General features: G+C 32.8%; 6 protein-coding genes across 9 annotated transcripts; 5 read left to right on the plus strand and 1 right to left on the minus strand.

Moving 5' to 3' along the window:
• Positions 1 to 2,458: 2,458 nt before the first annotated feature.
• Positions 2,459 to 6,971, plus strand: LOC123914084 (histone deacetylase 14, chloroplastic-like). 3 transcript variants are annotated; one of them, XM_045965072.1, is made up of 9 exons: positions 2,459 to 2,638; positions 2,805 to 3,013; positions 3,833 to 3,907; positions 4,397 to 4,498; positions 4,620 to 4,691; positions 4,868 to 4,924; positions 5,475 to 5,726; positions 5,957 to 6,138; positions 6,355 to 6,971. In XM_045965072.1, exons 1-9 carry the CDS (start codon positions 2,572 to 2,574, stop codon positions 6,653 to 6,655), a joined length of 1,317 nt encoding a protein of 438 aa, XP_045821028.1. In that variant the 5' UTR covers positions 2,459 to 2,571; the 3' UTR covers positions 6,656 to 6,971. The 3 variants fall into 3 exon arrangements, with proteins under 3 accessions (XP_045821028.1, XP_045821029.1, XP_045821030.1); XM_045965073.1 differs by having other exon boundaries at positions 2,482 to 2,634; positions 2,804 to 3,013; XM_045965074.1 differs by having other exon boundaries at positions 2,482 to 2,631; positions 2,804 to 3,013.
• A 263-nt stretch (positions 6,972 to 7,234) lies between these two features.
• Positions 7,235 to 11,676, plus strand: LOC123914085 (histone deacetylase 14, chloroplastic-like). Of its 2 annotated transcripts, XM_045965076.1 has the most exons (9): positions 7,235 to 7,286; positions 7,389 to 7,582; positions 7,738 to 7,812; positions 8,084 to 8,185; positions 9,350 to 9,457; positions 9,634 to 9,690; positions 10,288 to 10,539; positions 10,744 to 10,925; positions 11,169 to 11,676. In XM_045965076.1, the coding sequence occupies exons 1-9, from the start codon at positions 7,253 to 7,255 to the stop codon at positions 11,527 to 11,529; spliced, it is 1,365 nt and encodes a 454-aa protein (XP_045821032.1). In that variant the 5' UTR covers positions 7,235 to 7,252; the 3' UTR covers positions 11,530 to 11,676. The 2 variants fall into 2 exon arrangements, with proteins under 2 accessions (XP_045821032.1, XP_045821033.1); XM_045965077.1 differs by lacking the exon at positions 7,235 to 7,286 and having other exon boundaries at positions 7,441 to 7,582; positions 7,720 to 7,812.
• Positions 11,677 to 14,531: 2,855 nt separating this feature from the next.
• On the plus strand, positions 14,532 to 16,384 carry LOC123916452 (NAC domain-containing protein 104-like). The gene is made up of 3 exons (XM_045967915.1): positions 14,532 to 14,778; positions 15,313 to 15,536; positions 15,999 to 16,384. The coding sequence occupies exons 1-3, from the start codon at positions 14,613 to 14,615 to the stop codon at positions 16,176 to 16,178; spliced, it is 570 nt and encodes a 189-aa protein (XP_045823871.1). The 5' UTR covers positions 14,532 to 14,612; the 3' UTR covers positions 16,179 to 16,384.
• Positions 16,385 to 17,503: 1,119 nt separating this feature from the next.
• On the plus strand, positions 17,504 to 20,227 carry LOC123914536 (cation/H(+) antiporter 15-like). Its single transcript, XM_045965738.1, has 3 exons — positions 17,504 to 17,713; positions 17,805 to 18,800; positions 18,874 to 20,227. Exons 1-3 carry the CDS (start codon positions 17,504 to 17,506, stop codon positions 20,152 to 20,154), a joined length of 2,487 nt encoding a protein of 828 aa, XP_045821694.1. The 3' UTR covers positions 20,155 to 20,227.
• A 950-nt stretch (positions 20,228 to 21,177) lies between these two features.
• On the plus strand, positions 21,178 to 22,932 carry LOC123916611 (40S ribosomal protein S12-2-like). The gene is made up of 5 exons (XM_045968116.1): positions 21,178 to 21,296; positions 21,384 to 21,429; positions 21,973 to 22,270; positions 22,448 to 22,513; positions 22,599 to 22,932. Exons 2-5 carry the CDS (start codon positions 21,422 to 21,424, stop codon positions 22,656 to 22,658), a joined length of 432 nt encoding a protein of 143 aa, XP_045824072.1. The 5' UTR covers positions 21,178 to 21,296; positions 21,384 to 21,421; the 3' UTR covers positions 22,659 to 22,932.
• Positions 22,933 to 24,127: 1,195 nt separating this feature from the next.
• LOC123916612 lies at positions 24,128 to 26,806 on the minus strand. Its single transcript, XM_045968117.1, has 3 exons — positions 26,364 to 26,806; positions 24,635 to 24,773; positions 24,128 to 24,545 (listed from the first exon to the last, which is right to left on the minus strand). Exons 1-3 carry the CDS (start codon positions 26,739 to 26,741, stop codon positions 24,361 to 24,363), a joined length of 702 nt encoding a protein of 233 aa, XP_045824073.1. The 5' UTR covers positions 26,742 to 26,806; the 3' UTR covers positions 24,128 to 24,360.
• Positions 26,807 to 27,179: the final 373 nt, after the last annotated feature.

The raw sequence follows: 27,179 nt of genomic DNA on the forward strand, positions 1-27,179 counted from the left end.
TATAAAGGTTAATATTTAAAGGTCTAATAATATTATTATCTAACAAGGACGACTAACACGAAAAATTTACAAAATGAGATTTACCTTTTCATTGAAGGCATTAACAAAACGTAACCATTTTTTGAAACGAACAAGGGATGAACAAAAGAAGGATAATTCGGGATAAACTTCTCATGAGGGATGATCATGAGTTTAGTCCACGAGTCGACAATTATGTATTCTTTCATCAATCACGCAACCCAATGAGTTTTGTTAACTTGATCATATCCAAAGCCTTTCGAAAAAGCTTCCGGAGATTTTTTGGATATCCGCTTGATGGAAGGGTTGCACAATCGAACACAATGTTGAGAGCTATCATATAGACACAACAACCCATCGCATGAACCACATGTAATATCATAGCATTGTTTCACTTTCATCATGCTGCTAAAGCCAACGAATTCATCAGGGGTTGATGAATTTTCGAATGATGAATTCAAAGGGTAAGATAAAATTTCCTTGGGTTCTGATAAAATGTTGAAGAGCAATTGTTGGTTTGTCATGCTTGCATCCGCAGTTGAAATTCGAAGATGGCTCTTTGCGAATTGGTGCTCGGAGATTAGGGTTTTCCATGATTTGCATCCGCGGTTGAAAAATATATAATTTTTGCATTCAATTTATCAATAATATACATTCTCTTTTCAAAATTACTCTTCAATTATTAAGAGAAATAATGATCATTTACTTGTCTTTCATTTTTTTTGTCATGTAGTCTAGTAGTTAAGGTGGATAAATGGAATGATGACCGGGGTTCGAATTCCGGCCTCATGCATATATAATCATCGTTTACTTCTTTTCATTTAATTAGGAATATTTGGTGTAAAAAGTTAAGTAATACACCTTCAATTTGGAGTATTTGTGTCGCTGCATCTTTCAACCAAGAGGTCTTAACATTAACGCCGATCAGCTCGCTTTTGTATATAAGTTCAAAAAGCTGGAGGATTGCTTTCATTCATTGTGAAAAAATTAAGCCAACTCTTTTTGCCTACAATTATTGTGTCATCCGCAAATTATAGATAAGATATAATAAGCTCTTCATCCCTCCCAATACCATACCATACCCCTTGAACTCTCTGTTTGGTACCACTTTGTACATCAGGACATTAAAGCCTTCAACTACCATAAGAAATAAAAAAGGGAGACATCGGGTCTCCTTTTCAAAATTAAATTAGTAGTAGTAATCAATCAATATGAGATTTTTTTGGGGACCAATAATAACAATTGATTTGAATTTAAACATATGCGAGTACATTTTTTGGCTGGTAATTTGTGAGGAGTTTTGTTGACTACAAATTTTTATGAAATGAGAAATGCTAAACAATGTATTTGGTGAAGCATATTAATAAAAAATAATCATATTAAAATTTGTGAGGGATTTTTTTTCCGGATAATTTTTATTTTTTTTGGATACAAAAGGGGCCAAAGCCCATTTTTCCGGATAATTTAGTAGTTAGAATTTTTTACACATTGCATGAATAAATAAAGTGTTCAGAGTTCGAATTCAGACTCATATATATAAAATGCGGATATTTGAGGGATTTAGTTCTCTAACTTAACTCTTTACATTTTTATTTTATTTTATTTTATTTTCCTATTGTTATAAAAAAGTTCAATATCACTGATGCACATGTAAAATAAATTATCGTCGGTGCAACTTATGATCTGTTAAAAAATAAGAGACTGGACAAAAAAACTTCTGATGTACTGTGTTTGATTTTAAAATTGTTTCTGGTACTGGACAAACTGGGGGCCAAATGACAGGACAAAAACTGAAATTCTTGTCTAAAATACTAAAATAACCTTTTGTCCACCAAACATCGTACAACACAAAGTTTGTTCAATACCTTAAACGTTTGTCCTGTGCTGTTTTATCTTGTACTGTCATGTACGGTATTCATATTTTACAGATCAAACGGATAAAAAAAAAAACTTCCTACTTTCCCCCCCCTTTTTCATATTCACTTAAATGAGATATTTTACCATTAATAGTTATTATTATTCATATAATAATAAAAGCAATTTTACAATCCATCCAATATTGACATAAAAAGTTTGTAATTTTTTCAAAATATATAAAAGTTAGCAATTGATGATCAAATTAGAGTACTCATGCTGGATCAATTTATAAAGAAAAAAAATTAATTCAGTAAATTAAACTAGTCATGTTTTTTTTTTCATTAAATAAATTTCACATAAAAACATAGAAATAGAAACAATTTTTGTTGATTATTAGTTATGTAGAAAATGAGAGAGCAAGTAAAAATAATTATTGAAAAAGATAATATTTTGAAACAACATAATAAATGTGTTGATAATTTCATATAATAATTTAGGGAGAAAAAAATAGTTTCTTTTTAGTACTTCTCCATCAAATAAAAATTGAACATGAATATAAAAAAAAATTGAACATTGTGTGGGGGTATTATTTTTCTTAATTATTTGCTGCATTTGGATAATCCACAAATTTTGTGCGCGCCTTAAAATAAAGAAAGAAGATATTTTGGCGGTGCGTTGAACTCTCACTGATCTCCAATGATGATGCTGCACCTCCACAACCCTCTTCCTCACTCTCCTCCTTCTTCCTCCTCCTCCTCCTCCGGTACTCTCTCTCCTTCACTCTCTCTGAACTTGAAATTTATCACTACAATTCTATTCTGGACGATGGTTATCATAACGGCGATTTCCAATTTCGTGTACGATTTCAATTCAAAATCTAAAATGTTTCTCAGTCCTAATTAAATTGTGCATGTCATGTGATTTACCAGGAAACTCATTATTTCTCCTTGGTAATCATCATTACCATGTAAACAACTGGAAGAGTAGTTGTCAATTGGAAGAAACTGTCAGATTCTTACATAACAATCATAAGAGACACAAGAAATGTTCTCCGATCCGTTCTTCTCTACCTTCTATTGATCAATTGATTAATGCTCGTGTTATATATTCCGTTGCTCCTTCCATGGGCCACAACCAGGTTTATTGCAACTGTTAGTTAATTGTTTTGAATTGGAAATCATACTTCAGATTGATGGTGTATATATATTAGTGTCAGTGTTGTGTTTGGTGTTATGTCTGTGTCAGTGCTTTATAGTTCATAAGTTTGTTTACCCGAATCGTTTACCTGTATTCCAATATATAATATTTGCTAGTGCTACTGTTGCATTTGAAACTACGAACTGCCATGAAAAAATTTAAAAGGAAAGAAAGTTGAAGGGTTGATCGTGATTTCATTACTTATACTGTGTTTTTAAATTCGTTGGAGAGACCTTTTTGAAGTATGTCTATTGGATTTCAAATAAAGCTATTAATCTCTCTGCATATCTGGCCATGATAGCTCACTTAGAAAGACCGTTCAAATAAAGCTACATAGAAGCCAAGAGTTTATTTAAACCTTTTCTCAATTGTCTTTGCTGATGATGCACAAGACCACATTTTCCATTCAATTGTAAATTGTGTGGAATTCCTTAACTCTGATACCTAATTTTGTCCACTGACGCACAACCAATGCACACATTTCAAGGATTCATTTGGTGCCTTTTACTTTTATCAATCACGGTTCTCTAGTCCCATGTAGGTTGGTTAGCCAAGGGATGCCAAAGAAGTTTTAAGAAAGAGGTCCAAGGATCAAACCCTAGAAGCTAATATAACCACTAACTTACTAATATAACCTAATATAACTTACTAACATGGTGTTACTTGCCACTACTAATATCTCTGAAATCACATTATTGTGATTGTAATCTAGATATTTCACTATAATGTCTGAAATAAAACCTCTCACTCACATTAACAGGAGGCTCATCCAGAATCACATTTTAGAGTTCCTGCAATTGTCAATGCTTTGGAAGAAATGAAACTCACTTCAAAGGTACTAAAAGCAACGGACATGTATGTCTTGGTGATATGTTCTTATGAGTCTGACATATTTTTTTGAAGTTCTTTCTTCAATTGTAGTATTATATATAGGCACTGCCATTTGATAACTTATTTATGTCTAAAATTCACAGAAAGAACTGTTGCATTCAAATCTTGATTTCGAATTTGAATTTGGATACCCTTAAAGAAAGAATTCACTAAATAGACTACATATTTTCCTAGTTCAAACATAAGCTATTTTACTATCCAGAATATATTTCCTATTTGTTTGAAAGACAAATCAACCGCCATGAACAATCTGTTGCTATAGATTATGTACAAGTACATGATTCAATTAGAAAAGTTTGTCAGTTTTAGAAAAAGACCAACTTAACTTGACAATATGTGCAACTGTATTATGATTAGCCATACTTTAGTGACATTAAACAGTAGTTATAAAGTATTTTCTCTTCCAAAACTTTTGTTTATGCATATGATTCAGTTTCGTGGCTCTGAGGTCATTGAACTTCAACATTTTGAGCCTGCCTCGACCGATGACATTGCAAGTGTGCATGCAAGATCCTATGTTTCTGGGCTTGAAAAGGTAACATTTTTTTGTTAAAAAAACCTCCTTGCATTTCATAATTTGTATGTAATCTCATTTTACCACGACACATAATTTTTTTTTGAAGTTTGACTTTTTTTCCTCTCCTGAATCTTCACAGGTTATGGATCAAGCTTTGGAGAAGGGTCTTATTGTCATTGATGGTTCTGGACCAACATATGCTACTTCTACTGTAAGTACAATGCTCAAGCTTTTTCTTGCTTTCCCAAGTTCAGAGTGTCTGCAGCAAGTCATTCTATTCTAGAAACTTCGTATTCTAGTCCATTGTGGTAGAAGATGCATTTATTCAGTAGAAAATCATATTGATTTCCATATTTGTGCATGCTTATTGTGGTATTTATGGTGCAGACCTTCCAGGAGTCAATAGTAGCAGCTGGTGCTGGATTAGCCTTAGTTGACTCAGTGGTGATCTCTCAACCTGGCATGTCCATCTCTTCGTGTTAATCTGTGTATTTGTTTTGGGTTGGGGTAAGTTAGATATGTACAACATATCTGCTTCTAGTAACGATGTGTATAATGGAAACTATTTAGCTCTTTTGTTGGAAATTTGGTTCTTTGGTTTCTCAGAACCAGATATTGACTGAAAATGCATATAGCTACCTTTCTCTATATCTTTCGATGGTTGGTGGCAGTGGGATGTCATGTCACAAATGTAACAAATTTTTGAATTAAAATGTGTTCCTATTTGGCTTTTTGAATGTCCAATGCATGGTATTAAAATAGTTATTGAGTCTCCACTTTCGAGCTTAAGTTTTAGAAACATGGTAGTACTAGTATCAATGCCTCTATAACCAAGTGGTCAAGAGTTTGCTCATTGCTACCTTTATTCTTCCTCTTCGCAATTGTTTTATAGCACAAGTTGAAGGTTGTGTATATGTCTACACTTTCGTAATTAAATTGTATTTTAGAGATTGTACTCGTTATATAAATTTCTCTTATTGAATTTCACATTCAGGTTGCAGCTTCAAAGATAAACAAAGATTCACCTACTGGTTTTGCTTTGATAAGACCACCAGGACATCACGCTATTCCACAAGGCCCTATGGGCTTCTGCATTTTTGGAAATGTGGCAATTGCGGCTCGTCATGCTCAGCGTGTTCATGGACTGAAGCGTGTGTTTATAATTGACTTTGATGTTCACCATGGAAATGGAACAAATGATGCATTTTATAATGATCCAGATGTATTTTTCCTTTCCTTCCACCAAGTAAGATACAAGTTCGGTCCAAAGTTTTGATTATATTTTCGTGGTTTTCTTCATTGGTATTCTTAAAAGCCATTCATAAATAGTAATATCCTCCCTACAACGATTATGCAGTTGGACAAAATAAACTAGCATAAACTTCATAAATGACATTGCTAGGAGAATACTTGTTTTTTAATGGCATTGCTAGGAGAAGACTTGTTATATTTAATAACTTCAATTTAATCGCTTAGGACGGAAGCTATCCAGGTACAGGAAAATTTGACGAGGTAGGTGCTGGGGATGGTTTAGGAACCACACTAAATCTGCCTCTTCCTGGAGGTTCTGGCGATACTACAATTAGAACTGTGTTCGATGAAGTTATTGTACCTTGTGCTCAAAGATTTAAACCAGACATCATTCTTGTTTCTGCTGGGTGAGTTTTTCTTTGAATCATTATCATCAAAACATAGATGGAATTAACAATTTACTATCAATTTCAGCAAGTTACATTCCACCACACCTCTTGATTTTTAATTCTACAACTACATGAAATTTTTATTAGATTTTTCATTCAGGAAAAGACTCCTTCACATAAATTCTTGAAAATCTTGTTTTTACCTTTGGAATTTCTTGCTATTTCATTTGTTAGGTATGACGGCCACGTGTTAGATCCACTAGCTAATCTTCAATTAACAACGGGAACATATTACATGCTTGCGTCCAATATTAAACAACTGGCAAAAGACTTATGCAGGGGTCGATGCGTATTTTTCTTGGAAGGAGGATATAATCTCAAGTCTCTTTCGTATTCAGTGGCAGACACATTTCGTGCTCTTCTTGGGGACAAAAGCTTGGCATCTGAGTTTGATAACCCAAACATTTTGTATGAAGAGCCATCAAAAAAGGTTAAGCAAGCAATTCAGAGGATAAAATGCATTCATTCCTTGTGATGTTAAAAACCAAAACCTGCCTTGAGTGGTCATCGTCCCACTTGTCACATAGAAGAAGCAAATCCATCGTGCAAGATTGCTGTGGTCTTTCAATGAAAACTCCACTCTTGTCTTAGCACTTATCGGTGTAAATAGTAATTAATTTTGTCAAATGATTATGGCAAATTATTCATGTGTAAACTAATTTTCTTATATTCCGTTGCCATTAAGTCAAAGGGTATTCTCATTCCAAAAACACTTGAGAATTTTACATATGTATCGTACATCCAAAGTTACTTCTGCTCGTTTCAAGTATTGGAATATTATTCCCAGAAAATCTACATTGTAGCATTATCGTCTCAACTTTCAAGTTACAGGCAAAAAATACGTAGGTATCGACCTGACTTTATTTCCCAACGAACTTATGCGATTTTTATATATTATTATAAGTTTGTCAAGGTAGTTTATGATAAAATAGTTTATAAAATTATAATTCTTACTAGTATAAACTTATAAAATAACATAAAACTTAATTTATATTGCATAAGTTATTTGCATAAGTTCAAAAAAAAACGGACCCAAGGGTAAAAAATCTACATTTTGAACTAACACTCTCCAATGCTGCACCTACGCAACCTTCTTCCTCACTCCGGTACTCTCTCTCTCTCTCTCTGGTTTTGGTAACTTTGATTTCCAATTTAGTGTACGATTTGAAATCAAACTCTAAAATTGTGCATGTGATGTGATTTAACAGGGAAGGCACTATTTCTCCTTGGTCATCATCATGTTAACAACTGGAAGAGTAGTTTTCAATTGGAAAAAACTATCAGATTCTTCAACAACAATCATAAGAGACACAAGAAGATCCAATCTTCTCTACCTTCTATTGATCAATTGACTAATGCTCGTCTTATATATTCCGTTGCTCCTTCCATGGGCCACAACCAGGTTTCATTTCAATTTTCTCAATATTATTATTACTAGTGTTACTTACTAGTGTTCAAGGTTCAAACCCTAGAAACTAATATAACCACTAACTTACTAATATAGCCTAACAAATCACATTATTTGGGATTGTAATATAGATATTCCACTATTAACAGGAGGATCATCCAGAATCACATTTTCGCATTCCTTCAATTGTGAATGCTTTGGGAGAAATGAAACTCACTCCGAAGGTACTAAAAGTAACGCCCATTTGTGTCTTCGCATTTGATAACTTAATTTGAAGTATTGCATATTTGTTTGAAAGATAAATCAATTTCCATACACAATCGGTTGCTATAGATTTCTGTACATGTTTCGGTTTTAGAAAAAGACCAACTTAACTTGACACTATGTGCAACTGTATTATGATTAGCCATACTTTAGTGACATTAAATACTAGTTAAATACTAGTAATTTATAAAGTATTTTCATTTCCACAACTTTTGTTTATGCATGATTCAGTTTCGTGGCTCTGAGGTCGTGAAACTTCAACATTTTGAACCTGCTTCAACCGATCACATTGCAAGTGTGCATGCAAGAGACTATGTTTCTGAGCTTGAAAAGGTAAGGTTTTTTGTTTGCTTCAACTATTTCATATGTGAGATGTTGTGTTTTCTAGATTATGGAATTTTTCAATTTTATATTATACTTATAAATTCCGCTTGACGTTTGCTAATATATTTTAGGCAAAATTCCATTTGAGTTCGCTTAATCAGTTAATCTTATGCTTCCTTTTGTGACCTGTATTTCTTTTCAATTCTTGCTGTTGTACTTCCAGCCATAGATTTTACGTCATACAAATTAGTAGTTGAATAAAGGAGAGAGAAATAGCTGTTCAAGAGAGAAAGAGCTGCATGCAATAAGTAAGGGGGTCTTCTGTGGCAGCAGGGGATTCATCCCCTTCTCTTCTTTTTGGTTTTTGATATTGGTTACAGATGCCATTAATCATTTTTCCCATTGTGTACACCTTACAATGCAGTGTATCGCAACATTCACCTAATAACTGACTCCAATTTTGATGGGATGGTTTTTCTGGGAGAAATATGGATGCACCCTAGCGGTTAAGTAGTTCTGACTTCTGACCTTGTTACTTTGTCTTTGTTATTTTATAAAATCTATTAATTAGAGTTGCATATGTTTCTTTAGGAGAAATAAGGACGACCCCAAATAATAAAGTGGGGTAAGCCTTATACTTAGTTTTGATTAGGGTATAAAATTACATAATTACAGAAAATAATGTAACGAGTAGGGGGAATCTCGTTTATTATGTTAAAGGAGAAGCCAGGCTCTGAAATACCTGGTGATTCCTTGTTTTTCCTATGCTATAAAACCAAAGTTTCCTCTGTTCTTTCTATAAATTCTAGGGTCTGAACAATTGTCTATCAACTCTGTCTTTCCTATAATGTTTGTTTCTGAACCAGTTTCACTTAATCATTACTTTAATTATGATTTAGTGCACAGTGATTATAAAACGTCATGGCGAGGAAGCGGATTTCTGCTGCACACTGAATTGTTCAGTGTATTTTAGCTTAAACACTACTAATGTATTCCAAGTTCTGACTAATTAGTTTTAAGTATCCTTGTTTTTAGTTCAAAATTTATGATCACTAGCTATTGGCTTAGTTTGTGATACTTAGGCATTTCATAATTTGTAGATAATCTCATTTTACCACGACACAGAATTTTTGTTTTGAAGTTGACATTTTATCCTCTCCTGAATCTTCACAGGTTATCGATCAAGCTTTGGAAAAGGGCCGCCATTCAAAAAAAAATAAAGATTTGGAAAAGGGCCTAGTTTTCATTGAAGGTTCTGGACCAACATATGCTACGTCTACTGTAAGTACTAAGCTCAAGCTTTTTCTTGCTTTCCCAAGTTCAGAGTGTCTGCGGCAAGTCATTCTATTCTAGAAACTTCGTATTCTAGTTCATTGTGGTAGAAGATACATTTATTCAGTAGAAAATCTTATTGATTTCCATGTTTTTGCATGCTTATTGTGGTATTTATAATGCAGACTTTCCAGGAGTCAATAGTAGCAGCTGGTGCTGGATTAGCCTTAGTTGACACAGTGGTAATCTCTCAACCTGGCATGTCCATCTCGTCGCGTTAATCTTTGTAATTGTTTTGGGTTGGGTTAAGTTAGTGGAGATAGATATGTACAACATATCTTCTAGATGTGTATATTGGAAACTATTTTGCTCTTTGTTGGAAATTTGGGTCTTTGGTTTCTCAGAACCAGATATTGACTGAAGTGCATATATCTACCTTTCTCTATATCTTTCAATGGTTGGTGGCAGTGGGAAGTCACAAATGTAACAATTTTTTGATTTAAAATTGTTGTTCCTATTTGACTTTTTTAATGTCCAATGCATTCTAAGTTTTTAGAGATATTCAAATAGTTTTTTTTTTTTTTTTTTTTGAACCAATATTCAAATAGTTATTGAGTCTCCACTTCCGAGCTTAAGTTTTAGAAACATGGTATCAATGCATCTATAACCAAGTGGTCAAGAGTTTGCTCCTTGCTACCTTTATTCTTCCTCTTCGTAATTAAATTTGTGTTTTAGCACAAGGTGAAGGTTGTGTATATGTCTACACTTTCGTAATTAAATTGTATTTTAGAGTTTGTACTCATTATATAAATTTCTCTTATTGAATTTTTCACATTCAGGTTGCAGCTTCAAAGATAAACAAAGATTCACCTACTGGTTTTGCTTTGATAAGACCACCAGGACATCACGCTATTCCACAAGGAGCTATGGGCTTTTGCATTTTTGCAAATGTGGCCATTGCGGCTCGTCATGCTCAGCATGTTCATGGACTGAAGCGTGTGTTTATAATTGACTTTGATGTTCACCATGGAAATGGAACAAATGATGCTTTCTACGATGATCCGGATGTATTTTTCCTTTCCTTCCACCAAGTAAGCTACAAGTTTGGTCCATACTCCATAGTTTTGATTATATTTTCTTGGTTTTCTTCATTGGTATTCTTAAAATCCATTCATAAATAGTAATCCTCCCTACAAGGATTATGCAGTTGGACAAAATAAAATAGCATAAACTTCATATATGACATTGATAGGAGAAGAGTTGTTATATTTATTAACTTCTATTTAACGGCTCAGGATGGAAGCTATCCAGGTACAGGAAAATTTGATGAGGTAGGTACTGGGGATGGTGAAGGAACCACACTAAATCTGCCTCTTCCTGAAGGTTCTGGTGATACTACTATTAGAACTGTGTTTGATGAAGTTATTGTACCTTGTGCTCAAAGATTTAAGCCAGACATCATTCTTGTTTCTGCTGGGTGAGTTTTTCTTCGAATCATTATCATCAAAACAAAGATGGAATTAACAATTTACTACCAATTTCAGCAAGTTACATTCCACCACGCCTCTTGGTTTTTTAGGTTCCCAAGCATAGTTACAAACTTAATTCTACAACTGCATGAAATTTTTGTTAGATTTTTCATTCAGGAAAAGTCTCCTTCACATAAATTCTTGCCAATCTTATTTTTACATTTGGAATTTCATGCTATTTCGTTTGTTAGGTATGACGGCCACGTGTTGGATGATATAGCTAGTCTTCAATTAACAACGGGAACATATTACATGCTTGCATCCGGTATTAAACAACTAGCAAAAGACTTATGCGGGGGTCGATGCGTATTTTTCTTGGAAGGAGGATATAATCTCAAGTCTCTTTCATATTCAGTGGCAGACACATTTCGTGCTCTTCTTGGAGACAAAAGTTTGGCATCTGAGTTTGATAACCCAAACATTTTGAATGAAGAGCCCACAAAAAAAGTTAAGCAAGCAATTCAGAGGATAAAATGCATTCATTCCTTGTGGTCGTCCCACTTGTCACATAGAAGAAGAAAATCCATCGTGCAAGATTGCTGTGGTCCTTGAATGAGAACTTCACTCTTGTCATAACACTTAGCAATGTAAATTAATTAATTTTGTCTAATGATTATGGCAAATTATTTATCTGTATACTAAGTTTCTTATGTTGCCATTAAGTCAAAGGTTATTCTCATTCCAAAAACACTTTGGAATGTACACACTTGGTTTCCTATATTCCTTAATCCTTGTTTATTTTAATTTCTCTTTATGAAAACTACGTTATTAAGTTTTGCATCTGAGCATGAGGACATGACCCTACCATTTTGCATGAAGAGCCAACAACAAAGGGTGGATAAGCAATGCATATAAAACACGTTCGTTCCTTGTGAAATGTTGAAAATCAAAACCTGTCATGCCAATCAACTTTGTCTACCATTAAAATTTCCATTTTGAGTAGGTCCCCTGATCCACAGCATTGCACAGGAGTTTTTTTGTGGTCCTTGAGGTGCGTGAGGTGGTAACAAAAATCTCTTCATAATAAAGAGTTTCAATACTCCAAACTATCTTGATGCAATGATTTCAAAATGTCACAGATTTATTTAACCGACATACACTTAACTATCATATCATGTGATTTTCTTTTCTTTTTTTCTTCTCAAAGCAACAAAGAAGAGATAAATACGTAAAAAAAGTTAAGTACTCTAACCTATTACTACAAGACATGTCACTATTGAACACATGTAACCATATGCAATCGTTAATTGCAAAAGGACGGCTAGATATATCAAACGATGAAAAATATCAAAAGCCATGAAATTGTATAATTTTATTTGACTTTTATATGTATATATATCTATTTAAAGTGAAATATTTTTAGTACGGTTGTTATTGATTAATAATATAAATACATATCAATAACTAAATGCTAATAAGAATGTCAAATATGGCCATAGTGTGGTATAAGTGGTAGATATCTCCTTCAACAAAAAAAAAGTGGTAGATATACAAATTCTTTAACCATTTGATCTGAGTTTGATCTTCGACCGGTGCATACAAAGAATCATTAATTTATTGAAAAATGTCAAACTCTAAAATGAATCTTAATTACTTCAAGAAGATTAATCTCTACAGTTGCGCATGCGCATGTAGAATACTTTACCCAAAAGAATGTCATGAGGCTAAGTTTTCTCATGGAACTGCCTTAAGAAAAACTACAAAATTCTCATGTAACATAAGGAAATTTTAAAGTAATCAAAAGCCAAAATTAACGTCAAAAATGGAAATGGTGGTAACAGGTTAAAGTGTAGCTATAGCTAATTATTCATTTTTTTTAACTTTTCACATTGAAATGTTGCCCCCAACGGTCACTGTTCCATGATTATACGTGGCTTTGATTTCCTGTCTATGTGATCCATGGATGTTAAGTTTCAATGATGAAGCTAAAACACTTGTCTGTGTTCTATAAAAAAAATATAAAACACTTGTCTATGCATCAATAATACATAGTGCTGCTGGGGCTGGCTAAACTAAGGTGTGCGTGACCCACTATCAACTGCATGAGCATGACTAGCGTGAGAATATGTTAGGTAAGTAGAGCTGTGGGTCGCCCCGCATAAATTCGTCTGTTGAATGATCGAGTTTGCAAATGAAAACGAATTATGATATGTTGGTCCGAGTTTGATTCACATTAATCCATAATTAAATAGGGTTTATTGGCACCAATCGGTTAGAATCTTGGTCTCTTAAGCATGTGGTCAAATGTTTGATTTCTAACTGGAGAAAATTTGATTCTTCATTAAGGTTCACAACAATGAGACACGTTATGAGACACAACAACTATTAACCAATTGTTATTTGTGTTTCTTCTATTTATCCGATTAAGTACTGAAATAGTTAAGGATAACGTTTTGGTTGTAGTATCCATACTTGGGATGAAAAAGAAGTTTGAAGAAGGAAGTGATAATTAGTACAAAGGAAGTGATATATTTATTCAACCTAGAAATTTATTTTGGGTAAATAAGCCAGGGATTTCGGATTCGAATGTTGATCTTGTATATAAAATACAATATTCATACCAATTAAATTATGTAGTTATCTACGGTGTCAAAAAAAAAAATTATGTAGTTATCTAGTCTTTATCATAAGAAGAAAAAAAAAATACTTTTTAGGTTACGGACTAAGGGCTCGTTTGGCCCAGCTTTTTTTAGAGCTTATGCAAACAACTTATGCAATAAAAATTAGGTTTTATGTTATTTTATAAGTTCACACTAGTCAAAATTGTAATTTTATAAGTTATTTTATCATAAGCTACATTGACAAACTTATAAAAATATATAAAAATTGCATAAGCTCTAAAAAAAGTTGGGTCAAACGAGCCCTAATACATCAAACATTATATAAACCTAAAATCTAATTTTTTTTTTCTTCTTATAATTAACATCAAATAGCACTATGTGAAGATTAGACCTAATTCGTTATTTATATCATAATTTCAACTCAACTGTAGAACTTAGAATCTTTTTTCAAATACATATAATTTCTATTTTTTGGTACAAGGGTAGGGAAATAATTGACCGTTAAAGAAAAATGTGAGTCATGCATTGATTTTGCAGATAAGCTCATCTTTGTTTAACTTAAATATAGTTGTGACAAAAATTAATTTGAGGTTAACTAAGACATTAATTCTTAAGCTCAAGTGGTTAATAAATTTTCTATATGATAAATTGTTTGGGACCCGAGTTCAAATTTGATGGTAAGAATAATTCTTAGTCAAATTATACTTACCTCTCGTGATCAAACCCTGAATTATCGGTGCTCATTTCCCGGTAACTAGAGGGATAAACCAAAAAGAAAAATTGATGTTAACTTAAAATATGAATGAGTGTAACTTGAAATTTAGGTTCCTTTGGACAGACAGCTGCCTTGTTAATCGGCGGCCCCACTTTCTTATAGTGGTAATCCACGCAAACGCCTAATCTCAATTCTTTTTCTGAATCACAATCAACAACCAAAGTCTCTATCTCTTTTCTAATATTAATTGCTATATATATATAATAAGTTGTTGTGATGAGAGTTACCAAAGAATCATATTCATATGATATATAGTATAACTCAACATAAATAATATATATAGTGCCAAAATCCGTTATATGATGGGAAGTGAAAGTAGTGTAAATCTTCCTCCTGGGTTTTACTTTTCTCCAACAGATGAAGAATTAATCCTTCACTTTCTATATTCCAAGGCTTCTTTACCATATCATCCTAACATCATACCTCAACTTCACTTGTCTCAACATCATCCTTGGGAACTATACGGTACATATATCTATGTCAAATTAATTACTAAAATATTAATATTGAAAAGTGACATACTAGTTAATTAGCCATATTATATATGCATGCACATATGAAACTTCATTCATATTCATATACTACTAGAAAAATTTGGACTAGCTATTAAAATTACATTGAAAAAATTAAATTTGTTATTGTTTTTTCTTAACCCTCACGATTTCTATTTGAGCCAACCAGTTAACGTTGTTTCACGATGTGTAGCAACTTTGATCACGATGTCTGTGAGTTACCATAATTTTCAAAAGATATATCTCTGATTATTCTAAAATCTATTTGAAAATTCTTACTAATTTTTATAGTTGTCGATGTGTGTATATATAAAACCCCAAAAAACGTAGAATATTTTTATTCAAAAAACATAAAGAAATTAATAAGCACGCACACGTCTCTCCACAGGTTCAGTCATCATTGACGGTGTTAGAAACGTTATACCAATATCATGGTAACAAAAAAAACATACATGTCTTATATCTAAGTATGATTTTATATTTACAGGTAAATCGTTGTCGAGTGGAAATCAGCACTACTTTTTCACCGAAGTGAAGGAAAATAGAAGCACTGAAAATGGATATTGGAAGGAAATTGGGGTCACAAAACCTATAAATAATTTGGGAATGAAGAAGTACCTTGTGTTCATCCTTGGAGAAGGAACTGAAACCAATTGGGTAATGGAAGAGTATCATATTTCCTCATATGAATCTAGGAGAAGTCAAAATCAGGTAAATAATTGTGTTTTGTTTTGTTAATTACTTAACCTATTGGTAATTTCATAACTACTAGTCCAAATAGAAATCCAATTTTTAACTAACACTGAATTGATTTAAGTGGTAATGATCGTGGGCACGTAAAAAATGTAGTCACTAGTCAGATGTTTGATCTCTAATTCTATATGAAAACAAAAAGTAGTTGGAATGAGAGAATTCGTCTTGTATATCCCACACATTTTTGATGAAGAATAATGAATCTTGTGTATCCTTCTGATCCTTGTGTGTTTTGTTTTTATCGTGGTTTGTTTTATTTAGGTGGTGTACAATTTATTTTTCTGGCACCCATTTGTATATAATTTTTTTTATGTATAATATTATATTTGTCATTTTAAAAAAATGGCGGTGAATACTTCATACCTATAACATAGTAAAAATAACAATTTGTATTAATTTTATGATTGTGCAAATAAGCAGGATGAGAGTTGGAGCAAATGGGTTTTATGCAAAGTTTATGAAAAGAATGTGTCACAAGAAGGTGCAAGTTATAGTGATGAGGATATTGATGATAATGGAACAGAGGTATCATGGCTAGATGAAGTTTTTATGTCCTTGGATGATGATGATCTTGATCAAACAAGCCTACCTAATTATTAGTAATTAAATATTAATTTGCTTCAATATATTGTGCATATACTTGGTGTCAATTAGGATGTTTGTACTTAAGGAGTTAAGAGGTTTGAATTTCTAGAAATTTAGTAATATGCTTTTGGAAGAAAAATCAGATCTTGAGTAATAATATATGTATTTATTTTTTTTTTGTACCAATAATAATAATATATGTATAAATTTATAGAAATCAATCCTCCAAGTGTCCAACATTTGTCTGCTATAATTTTTTTTATTACAAAATTTATCTGCTATAATTAAAATGAAAAAACAAAAACAAAACGGAATAGCACTAGTAATTACTAGATGCTATGCACACATTTGGACATTATTATTTTGTTACATTCTTTCTAAAATTTTCAATGATTTATTTTCAATGAAAAAATAGATGCTATGCACACATTTTATTAATTTCTAAAATGTAAATTTCCTAATACATTTTTCCTAAAAGAATATAGGCTTAATTAGTAAAATGGTCCCCTTAAAGATATTTTTGGTTTCACATTGGTCCCTTCAAGAAAAAAAGGTCCGAATAGATCCCTTAAAGACATATCCGTTAATCAGTTTGATCTTATTCTTATCTTTTTTTAGGGACCATTTTACTAATTTTGTATTGCATTGTTACATTATTATTATTTTGTTACATTCTTTCTAAAATTTTCAATGATTTATTTTGATTTATTTTCAATTAAAAAATAGATGCTATGCACACATTTTATTATTACTTACGCACGTTTTATTATTATTTAAAATGTAAATTTCCTAATACATTTTTTTTCTAAAAAAATATATAATGATACACACAAATGGAATGCATCCCAATATTCCCACATGTAGGAATTAGTGAATTAGCAATTAGGATACACTTCAACCCTTTGTGCCTCCACTAATTAACTAGCATTATTCATTTAATTGTTCCTAAAATATAGATCCATATACACCACATAAGCCATAGAAATCAACTAGTGTTCCCATTGGAGTGGATAACCACCAAAACAAAATCAACGTTCTCACATTCCAAATCTTCCTCCTCCCCCAAACACAAGATTTTCATCTCATTCTTGCATCTTCTCAATTTCTAGCTTTCAATTTATCAATGTCAACCAAATTACATATTCTATTTTGTTTCCTTTTTGGCATGCAAAACTCATTAGCAATGTTGTATGCATACTTCTTTGTGCCTTGGTAATAATAAGGCAATGCATATTTTGAATCATGTAATAAAAAGTCTCTAATCTATGCATTGGGATTAAATATAAGAGCAAGTGAAAGTGGTGTCAAAATACAGATCTTATATAGATACATAAAGAAAAATGGCTGTTTTGAAAAACACAACATTAGATGAAATGGTGTGTTATTCACCAACTATGATAACAACAAATGGGATATGGCAAGGAGATAACCCTTTGGACTATGCTCTTCCTCTCTTCATCCTACAAGTTATTTTAGTTGTTATTGCCACACGTATCTTCGTTTTCATACTCAAGCCCATTCGTCAACCACGCGTCATAGCTGAAATCTTGGTTAGTTTTTTCTAAATATATCATATATGTAGTATTATTTTATATAGGTAAAGTTATTTTGTTAAACATATATGTTATGATGTGTGTGTAGGGAGGGATAGTATTGGGTCCTTCTGTTCTCGGACGAAACAAAGCATTTGCAGAAGCAGTTTTTCCATTAAGAAGTGTGATGGTGATTGAAACAATGGCAAATGTTGGTCTTTTGTATTTTCTATTCTTGGTTGGAGTAGGGATGGATGCATCTTCATTACGACGCATTGGTAAAAAATCATTTACTATAGCAATTGCAGGAATGATATTACCATTTGGAACTGGAGCACTATTTTCCATTTTTTGGTTGAGAAATGATGGGGATGAAAATACTACAGCTTTTATCCTATTGCTTGGTGTTATTCTTTCGGTCACTGCGTTTCCTGTTCTTGCTAGGATCCTCGCCGAACTAAAACTAATCAACTCAGAGTTGGGAAGAGTTGCTCTTTCATCTGCACTTATTAATGATGTTCTATCATGGGTACTTTTGGCTATTGCAATTGCTTTGGCAGAGAATGAAAGAGTGACATTTGCATCTTTAATGGTTGTATTGTCAAGTGCAGCATTTGTTGCTTTTAATGCTTTTGTTGTAAGACCGATAATTATGTGGATAATAAGAAAAACACCAGAAGGTGAATCATTCAGTGACTTCTATATATGTTTGATACTAGCAGGTGTGATGATCTCAGGTTTTATCACTGATGCTATTGGAACTCATTCTGTTTTTGGAGCTTTTGTGTTTGGTTTGATCATCCCAAGTGGTCCACTTGGTTATGCTCTTATTGAAAAGCTTGAGGATTTTGTTTCTGGCCTTCTACTTCCTCTATTTTTTGCAATCAGTGGATTAAAGACTAATGTTGGACTCATCAATGGTTTTTCTACATGGGCAATTTTAATCATTCTTGTTGTATTGGCTTGTGTTGGTAAAGTGGCTGGAACTTTAATTATTGCTCTTAGTTATCAAATGTCATTAACCGAAGGTGCTGCACTTGGCATGCTTATGAACACGAAAGGCCTTGTGGAAATTCTTGTTCTTAACATTGGTAGGGATCAAAAGGTATTTATTACAATATTCGTTTTGATGCATGTTGTTACGAATTGATTATTCATAACTAACTAATTTCTTGTAGGTTTTGGATGAAGGGTCATTTGCAACTATGGTAGTTATAACTATAATGATGACTAGCGTGATTGTACCTGGAATATCAATTATATATAGACCATCGAGGGGAATGATATCCTACAAAAGAAGAACAGTTCAAATGTCCAAAAAAGATACTGAGTTTAGAGTATTAGTGTGTATTCATACCCCTAGAAATGTTCCAACAATGATCAACCTTCTTGAAGCCTCTAATCCATCAAAAAAGTCACCAATATGTGTATATGTGCTCCATTTGGTTGAACTTACCGGTCGAACATCTGCATTACTCATTGTTCATACCTCTAGAAAATCAGACAACCCTACTCTCAACAGAACTGAAGCTCAATCTGATCACATAATCAACGCCTTTGAAAACTACGAACAACACACCGAACATGTATCAGTCCAACCTTTAACAGCAATCTCCCCATACTCCACAATGCATGAAGATATATGCAATTTAGCTGAGGAAAAGCGTGTTGCATTTATAATCATCCCTTTTCATAAACAGCAAACAGTTGACGGAGGGATGGAAGCAACGAACATGGCATTTCGAACTGTTAACCAAAATGTATTAGCGAATTCGCCTTGTTCTGTTGGAATTCTAGTAGATAGAGGATTAAATAGTTCAAACCGTTTAGTTGCTGATCAAATGTCTCATCATGTAGCAGTTTTGTTTTTTGGTGGAGCAGATGATAGGGAAGCGTTAAGTTACGGTTGGAGAATGTCAGAACATTCTGGAATAAGTCTAACAGTTATGCGTTTCGTTCCCGGAGAAGACATAATGATGATGAAAGATAATGCCAACAATCAAGAGAAACAAAGAGTGTTAGATGTTGAAACAGATGAAAATAATAATGAGAAACAACTTGATGAGAAGTTTTTGCATTGGTTTATGATGTGTCATGTGAATGATGATTCAATTGCATATATTGAGAAAGTAGTTAATAATGGAGAGGAAACAGTTGGTGCTATAAGGTCAATGGGTGATGTTTTTGGGCTTTTTATTGTAGGAAGAGGACAAGGAAATATATCACCACTTACAGCAGGACTCACTGATTGGAGTGAGTGTCCTGAATTAGGAGCTATTGGTGATTTGTTAGCATCTTCTGATTTTGCAACAATTGCTTCAGTTTTGGTAGTTCAACAATATGTTGGTGTTGGTTCGGAAGATGGATTAGGAACACCAGTGTTAACAAACGAAGATTATGTTAATCATCATTCATCAGTTACCCCACCAAGGGGTCATCAAACTGTATTTAATACATAACGATTGTCAATTCAGGTTGTAGCATAATACCAAACTCAATATTTAGATAGGCTCAATGGACAGCTATAGAGGATTTAGAATTTAAAATGGTTCTTCAATGTGTAAGAATTACATACTTTTACAACACTTGTACAAAATGTACATACATATATATAATTCTATTATTTAATATAAGTACATTTTTGAAAGTGACAACATAGATGAAATAGTCGATTAGAATAATTTTATAATTTTGACCGGCATGAATAAGAATTAAGAACAATAGTGTAAAGAATCAAACAAAACTAAACTACTAGATGTATAACCGTAAGTGTTCATTTTTTCAATTCGTGTTATTAATATTATTTGAACATTTATATAGTTTCGTGGCAATTGTATAAAATAAATGGCTTAAATACAATTTTGATCTCCATATTCTTAATTTTAAAATCCAACTTTTTGATCCTCTATTTCAATTATTTTTTGACTTTTGACTTTTGATCTCCACTTCAATTTGGAGTCAATTTTGATGATGTGGTCAAATAAATTATCATGTGGCAAACGACATGTAGATAAATCAAAATACATATGTCATCCTTATTTAATTTAATTTTTTTAAAAAAATTATTAAATATTTACATATGTTATTTACCTTAATAAACCTATTATATAATACAAAACTAACGGAAATGACTAACTTGAAACCTAAAATAAACGTAAGGGACCAAATTGATACTTTTTAAACGTAAGGGACCAAATTAAAACCTAAAATAAACGTAAAGGACCAAATATGTAGTTAAGCCATATTATTATTATTATTAAAATTGAATTAAATAATAATGATATGTTTAATTGTTTAATCCACATGTTATTTGTCGCATTTTGCCACATCATTAAAATCGACTCCCAATTGAAATGAGGAACTTAAATTTAAAAAAAAAAATTGAAATAGAGACCAAAAAGTTAATTTTTAAAATAGAGGATTAAAACTTCAAATAATTAAAAATAGGAGATTAAAACTGCAAATAAAATAGAAGGGACAATTGAGACTTTTCATCGAAAATGTTAGGGTTTATGGTTTCCCTCTTATAAATTGTATTTTATGCACTTTTCGCACCACCGATATCAGTAGACCTAGAGATTTCGGCGGCGTCTCAACAGAGGTGACTCTCTCAATCTCCGTCGCATCCATTCATTGCTATTTTGCATAACGAAAATCTCATTGTTTTGTTAATTTTTGTTTTCTGCAGGAAGAAACAACTTTGTTTATTAAATCAAACAAGCAAATATGTCTGGGTATGTCAATTTTTACTTTACCTTACCTGTTTGATTCTACTTTTTAATTTTGTGTATTCAGAATTTATGGTAATTTTAGAGCAATGTTAGAAGATTTTATTTGAGTCCATTTTTTATTTATTTATTTATTAAGAGTTGGTATTGAAATAGTTGGATCTGATAGATGAAATTTAGAACACAGCTAATAGTATAGTATTGATTGCATTTTTCATAATGATAATCTAGGGTTTAATTTTTGGGTGTATTGTGATCCTTGATTATGTGGAGAATTATGGTCAAATGTGACTAATAGTAATACAGCCTCAATTGCAGATGAAAATTTTATTATAAGCTGCTGGTTAATATTGTCAACATTTGTTCAGTTTTTCGCGATTTGATTCATGTTTCTCTTTACTAGCTTATAAGATTTTTATGATAAGTTGCTGAATATTAAGAAACGTATAAGTTGTGTATTGATTATTCAATGTGTGGCTACTGAATAGGTTTTAAGAGATTCGTTGATAATTTGCTGACTGTTGAGTTTTTTTTTTTTTTGTTTTACAGTGAAGAAGGTGTTGTTGCAGCTGAGCCAGTTGTTGCTGCAGCCGGAATTCCAGGAGAGCCAATGGACATCATGACTGCTGTACAGCTTGTATTGAGAAAGTCACGGGCATATGGTGGTCTTGCACGAGGTCTTCATGAGAGTGCTAAAGTGATTGAGAAGCATGCTGCTCAGCTCTGCGTTCTAGCTGAAGATTGTGACCAACCTGATTACGTCAAGTTGGTGAAAGCTCTTTGTGCCGAGCACAGTGTTAGCTTGTTGACTGTTCCAAATGCAAAGACCCTTGGAGAATGGGCTGGTGTAAGTGCCCTTGCTTTACTGTAAACCTAGTTTAATAAAATTCTGTGGCATTCGGTTTTACAATTGTTGAATTTAGATGGCGAACAATGTTGTTTACTTATTCTTTTGGTTTCGTTTATGCTTTCACATTCTTGATGTATCATTTCCTCGTGTAATTCATTTCTCGTCTTCTTGCAGTTGTGCAAGATTGATTCAGAAGGAAAGGCTAGGAAGGTAACTGGATGCTCTTGTGTGGTTGTCAAGGTATGAATTTCATTCAAAATTGAAATGTTTGTAGTGTTTTTTCATCCTATATATGTATGTATGCTTAACCATTTGCATTTTGCAGGATTTCGGTGAGGAACATGAAGCATATAATGTGGTTCTTCAGCATGTGAAAGCTAACTAAGCTGCAATATGCCTAGATTTGTGGGTTTCAATTTGAAAGTTTTTGTATAAGTCTATGATTTTTGCCTTTTTGGATTATCTACTTAGGGATTTTGATGGTTTAATACTGTACCCATTCTCATTGCTACCTGTTACTTAAATTTGTTGAGACTGATAACTTGTTTGTTACCCATATTCTCTATTTATACTTCTCGAGGTTGGAAAACTTACTATCAGCTTAATGCAAATCCACTTAAACTGGCAGAAATAGAAATTTGATGATTTTCTTTGTTTAATAGTCATTTATGCCAACCAGTTTGTTGTTTGAGAAGACAAACCAAATGTGAATTGACACTAAGTTGAACTATCTGTAATTGGCCTGGTTACACATCTGTTTGCGATCCGATCAGCATGGTGGTTTCTTGCACCGTTGTTTCCATTGATATAATGATGATGGCTTGTATTAGATGTATAAAATAGCTTTTGCTTTCTCAGCTTAAAGTTAACTGAGCTTTAATAGCACGAAGTAAAATGATATACTTCAGTATCGGAAAGTTAAGTTACTTGCTTGGTTGTGTGAGGGATCAATATTCAAATGCATTTTGCAATTTATTTTAAATCATGGTTGGTTAGTAAATGAATGCTTGTTCAGTGTGTAGTAGTGAACAAATGTAGCGTGTTCAATGCCTTGTCATATGTTTGGGTGTGTTTTGTTCAGCACAACCTCGCCTTTTGTTGCATTTCACATTATTTCTCCAAGCTACAAGGATGTTCACTTTTTGCCCATTGACAATGTACACATGTTTATGCCTATTGCCAAACAGACACATACATACTGATCTTAGTCAGGCTAGGTTTTTTTTAAATGCACATGTTGTACTTAAACTTTGTGTCAGGTTCCATTCCATTGCATATCTAAATTCTAACAAGATCTGCTTCTTTGGATAATCTTTCCATGGACGAATCTCAATGACATTCCCGACGGCGACTTGTTCGGATCCCTATTAGTGACTTATCCTGTAACTTTATTCATAGCACAAGCCAAACCTACGACAGGTTCAACGTACAAACATGGCTGGCTGCAGGTTACTGTAAGAATGGAGTGTGGTTGATTACTTGAAATTGGTTGATAGCCATATATGTCTTTTGTGTTTTGATCCATCCATTTGAATGGCCTCTCAATATTGCTATACGAGAAAGAAAATAAAACGAATGGAGTTATAAGGTGGATGAGTTCGTTTGAGGTGAAGGACGCAAGAGTTGAAATGATAAGTAGATGATGAACTCAATTCTACCACTAATTACCAATATCTGCAGTTGACAAATGAAGAGTCACATCCTCATGATCTGAGTACCAGAGGGTCATCATGCATCTTTTGATCATATATTATAAGAGAAAATTGTCCTTGTTTTTAATGAAGTCATTGTTTTTTGTTTAATATTAGAGTTGAAGAAATACTAGCTTTTGAATTAGAAGCTATATATCATAAATTATCAGAAATACCTTCCGTTGCAACATCAAAGACAACAGCAAAAAAACTTATATCACAGTTGATTTACATTTCAGAATCACAAAAGTTAAAGTAGAAAAGGAAAAAAATGTAAAATAAACAGTGGTATATATTTGAAGTGGTAATCAAGGTCCAAAACCTGAGAGAAAGTTTTTATATAGCTGGCACTGCTAAGTATTGGTTAAACAATACGTATGAATATCATGTGTGGTCTTAAGATAGTGTAATGAAATGCTGAAGAGAACTAATCAAACTTGGAGGCCAGTGCTTTGTGTCTCTAACATATGAAAGATCTGTAAAATGAGGATCAAGAAGTGTTGCAATTGTAAACTGGTTTTCAGCAAGCAATGCGGCATGCTTATCTGCATATAAGGCTGCTGCAAGAGCTGCATGTACTTCTGCTTTGAGAAAAAAATAGCGTAAGAGAAAAGCGATGATTTTTCTTCTAGTGTGATTCTTAACGAAAAGGCTATGAAATTGAACTTACCGGGATACCCTTTTAGTGATATTGAAACATCTTCCATTTCTGCAATTGCTTCTTCTCTGTCACCAACTTCATATAGGGCTAGTGCTCTCCCTACCCTTGCATACTCTGAGAATGCTAAGTCTTTGTAGCTTTCAATCACCTGAAAAAACAGGTAGCATGTATATTCTAGTACAAATCAGTCAGATGATTAAACCATAGAATTAGCATAAACTTATTGACATTTGACGCTTAGAGTTTGACATGTGGTGCTTTCGAAATATTGAAGCCTCTAAATTCAGCTAAATTATATATCTCTGTTATCTCCGGTGATTCCAGAAAACAATCAACCCTTACATCAGCATAACAATATTACATTTGTTTGAAACTGAGCTTTAGTAAGTCCCAGATTCTTAGCATGAACTTTGAATAAATATGGTCCTCTACATAATTTTTGGCAGGTAACATTGCCGTTTCGAAATTCCAAAAGCTACTGCATACTATTCCCTGCAGTGGCAGATTGAGTGTCTGCGTATATCTATCCATACATGTATGCACAATATACATATGCATAAAGCCATAAACATGCATATAGATTGTATAATTCGCAAACACAAATTCATGTGTATGTATCTATGCATGGAAGCATATAAGGTTAGATGTAAGAGTATGAAAAGAATTAATCTTGTCAATAAAACCATACATGGATTGCTTTGCTTAAATTAAATGTTAATCCTCTATGTATGATTATTTGATCAGATTAATTCATCATCTTGCTCGACATGGCCTCATATCTCTCATCTACCATTTTATATTTTACTAGACTTATACACTCCTTATCTCTTACAATTTATAAATATAAACTAGTCATCAGAGGAATATAGAAAGCGCGTGATTTGCATTTCATATGAACAATGTTGCAACGGAATTCCATGAAATCATGCAATGAACAATGTCACCAACAACCAAACAACATCTTACATAGAAAAACAATCAACAGAGTTAAAGAATAAGAGGGTAGTTTTTTCTCTCTCTTCAAACAGTAATCTTAGTAGCAGGCATTACTGTATTAGTACTACTAGTAAAACTTAACTAGGTCTAGGATAGCAAATATTAATTTCTTTTTGGGTTATTCTATTAAAGAATAGATGGATCTCATCTTTTATTGATTTAAGAAGCAACTGAAAGAGCTTATTTTAGCTCACACAAACACTTGTGTAAGTGTTTGGAATAGCTTATAATATGTTCATATAAGCTCCCCTAATAGACCTATAATAATAGGGTGTTTAAGGTTTAACCTCATTCTCTCTCTGATTATAGAAATAACTTATATGATATGCGACTAAGATGGACATCAAAACATCCCTTAATTGATTTCTCAATAAAGGTGAACAGAAGAATGAGAATCTAAATTGATATGGTGACATTTACAAAGCCTACAAGGCTACTTTCTACAACTCAATCTTTTAGTTTGGCTAAGCAACTTAATTAAGCACTTATGCTATATACATAATTGCTTATGTATACTATAACAAAAGATAAAATAAAGTCAAATTGTTTTCAAGTAAACCATAAAATGTTTCCGTAGCTATCTGGAAAGCTTATGAAAATAAGTTGTAGACGGGTTATGGACATGTCTAGTTATGTCATAAGTTATTTCCAAAAGCAATCCAATAATCCATTACCAAATTGAAGATATAACATGTAAGAACCTAATGAAAGAATATTGGGTTGTTAAGTAAGCAAAAATGACCTGAGAAAAGTATTGAAGAGCACCATTGAAGTCACCCTGAGCCTGCAAATCCCTCCCTTTCTCTAACAACTCAATTCCAAGAGAAATTCTCTGTGATATTAAAGCACTTGCATCTCTTTCAGAACGAGTTACTGGGTCATACTCAGTGGAAATAACACTGTCACCTTCAGAAAATGCAGGAAGAGGAAGGAAAAGGAAGGTAGAAAGAGGAAGAGAGAAAAGGAACAAACGTCTATTTGGAAGTTGAGATATGGAGATGTGTGGTGGTGATGATGCTTTGCTCTGTTGAGAACAATTCTGAATTCTGAAAGTTTTGAGGTTTCTCAATGGAAGATGAGAAATGGGTGGTGCTGGTGATGCTCTGCATGCACCTACCATACTTCTCACTTGTCACCAAAATATTCAAGGGATCATTTTTATTTCAATAGATAGATTTTTCATACCAGATATTTTGTTTTGTTTTCTACCTCCTTATTAAATATTCAATGCTTCAAAATTACATGGTCAGTGGTATTTTTTAAATAGAAAATGTTAAACAGTGCCCCGGACCTATTTTAAATTTATTTCATTTTTCAGTTTCGAATCTTTTGATTGGATTACTTTTTGATTTTGATGTACGTTTTAAAAAAATTATTTATAAAAATTGTAGAAAATAATAAGTGAATACTGTTGTGTGTTATTCCTCAGCTCAAGGCTGGTTTAAATAGGAAGAGTACAAACATAAAAGGAAATAATAGATAAGCTTAGAATCTCCTAGAAATAACAAACTAGGAAACTAAATATTTTCCAACACCCCCCTCAAGTTGGTGCATAGAT

Source organism: Trifolium pratense, linkage group LG3, assembly GCF_020283565.1.
Source record: "Trifolium pratense cultivar HEN17-A07 linkage group LG3, ARS_RC_1.1, whole genome shotgun sequence".
Classification (NCBI taxonomy): Eukaryota; Viridiplantae; Streptophyta; class Magnoliopsida; order Fabales; family Fabaceae; genus Trifolium; species Trifolium pratense.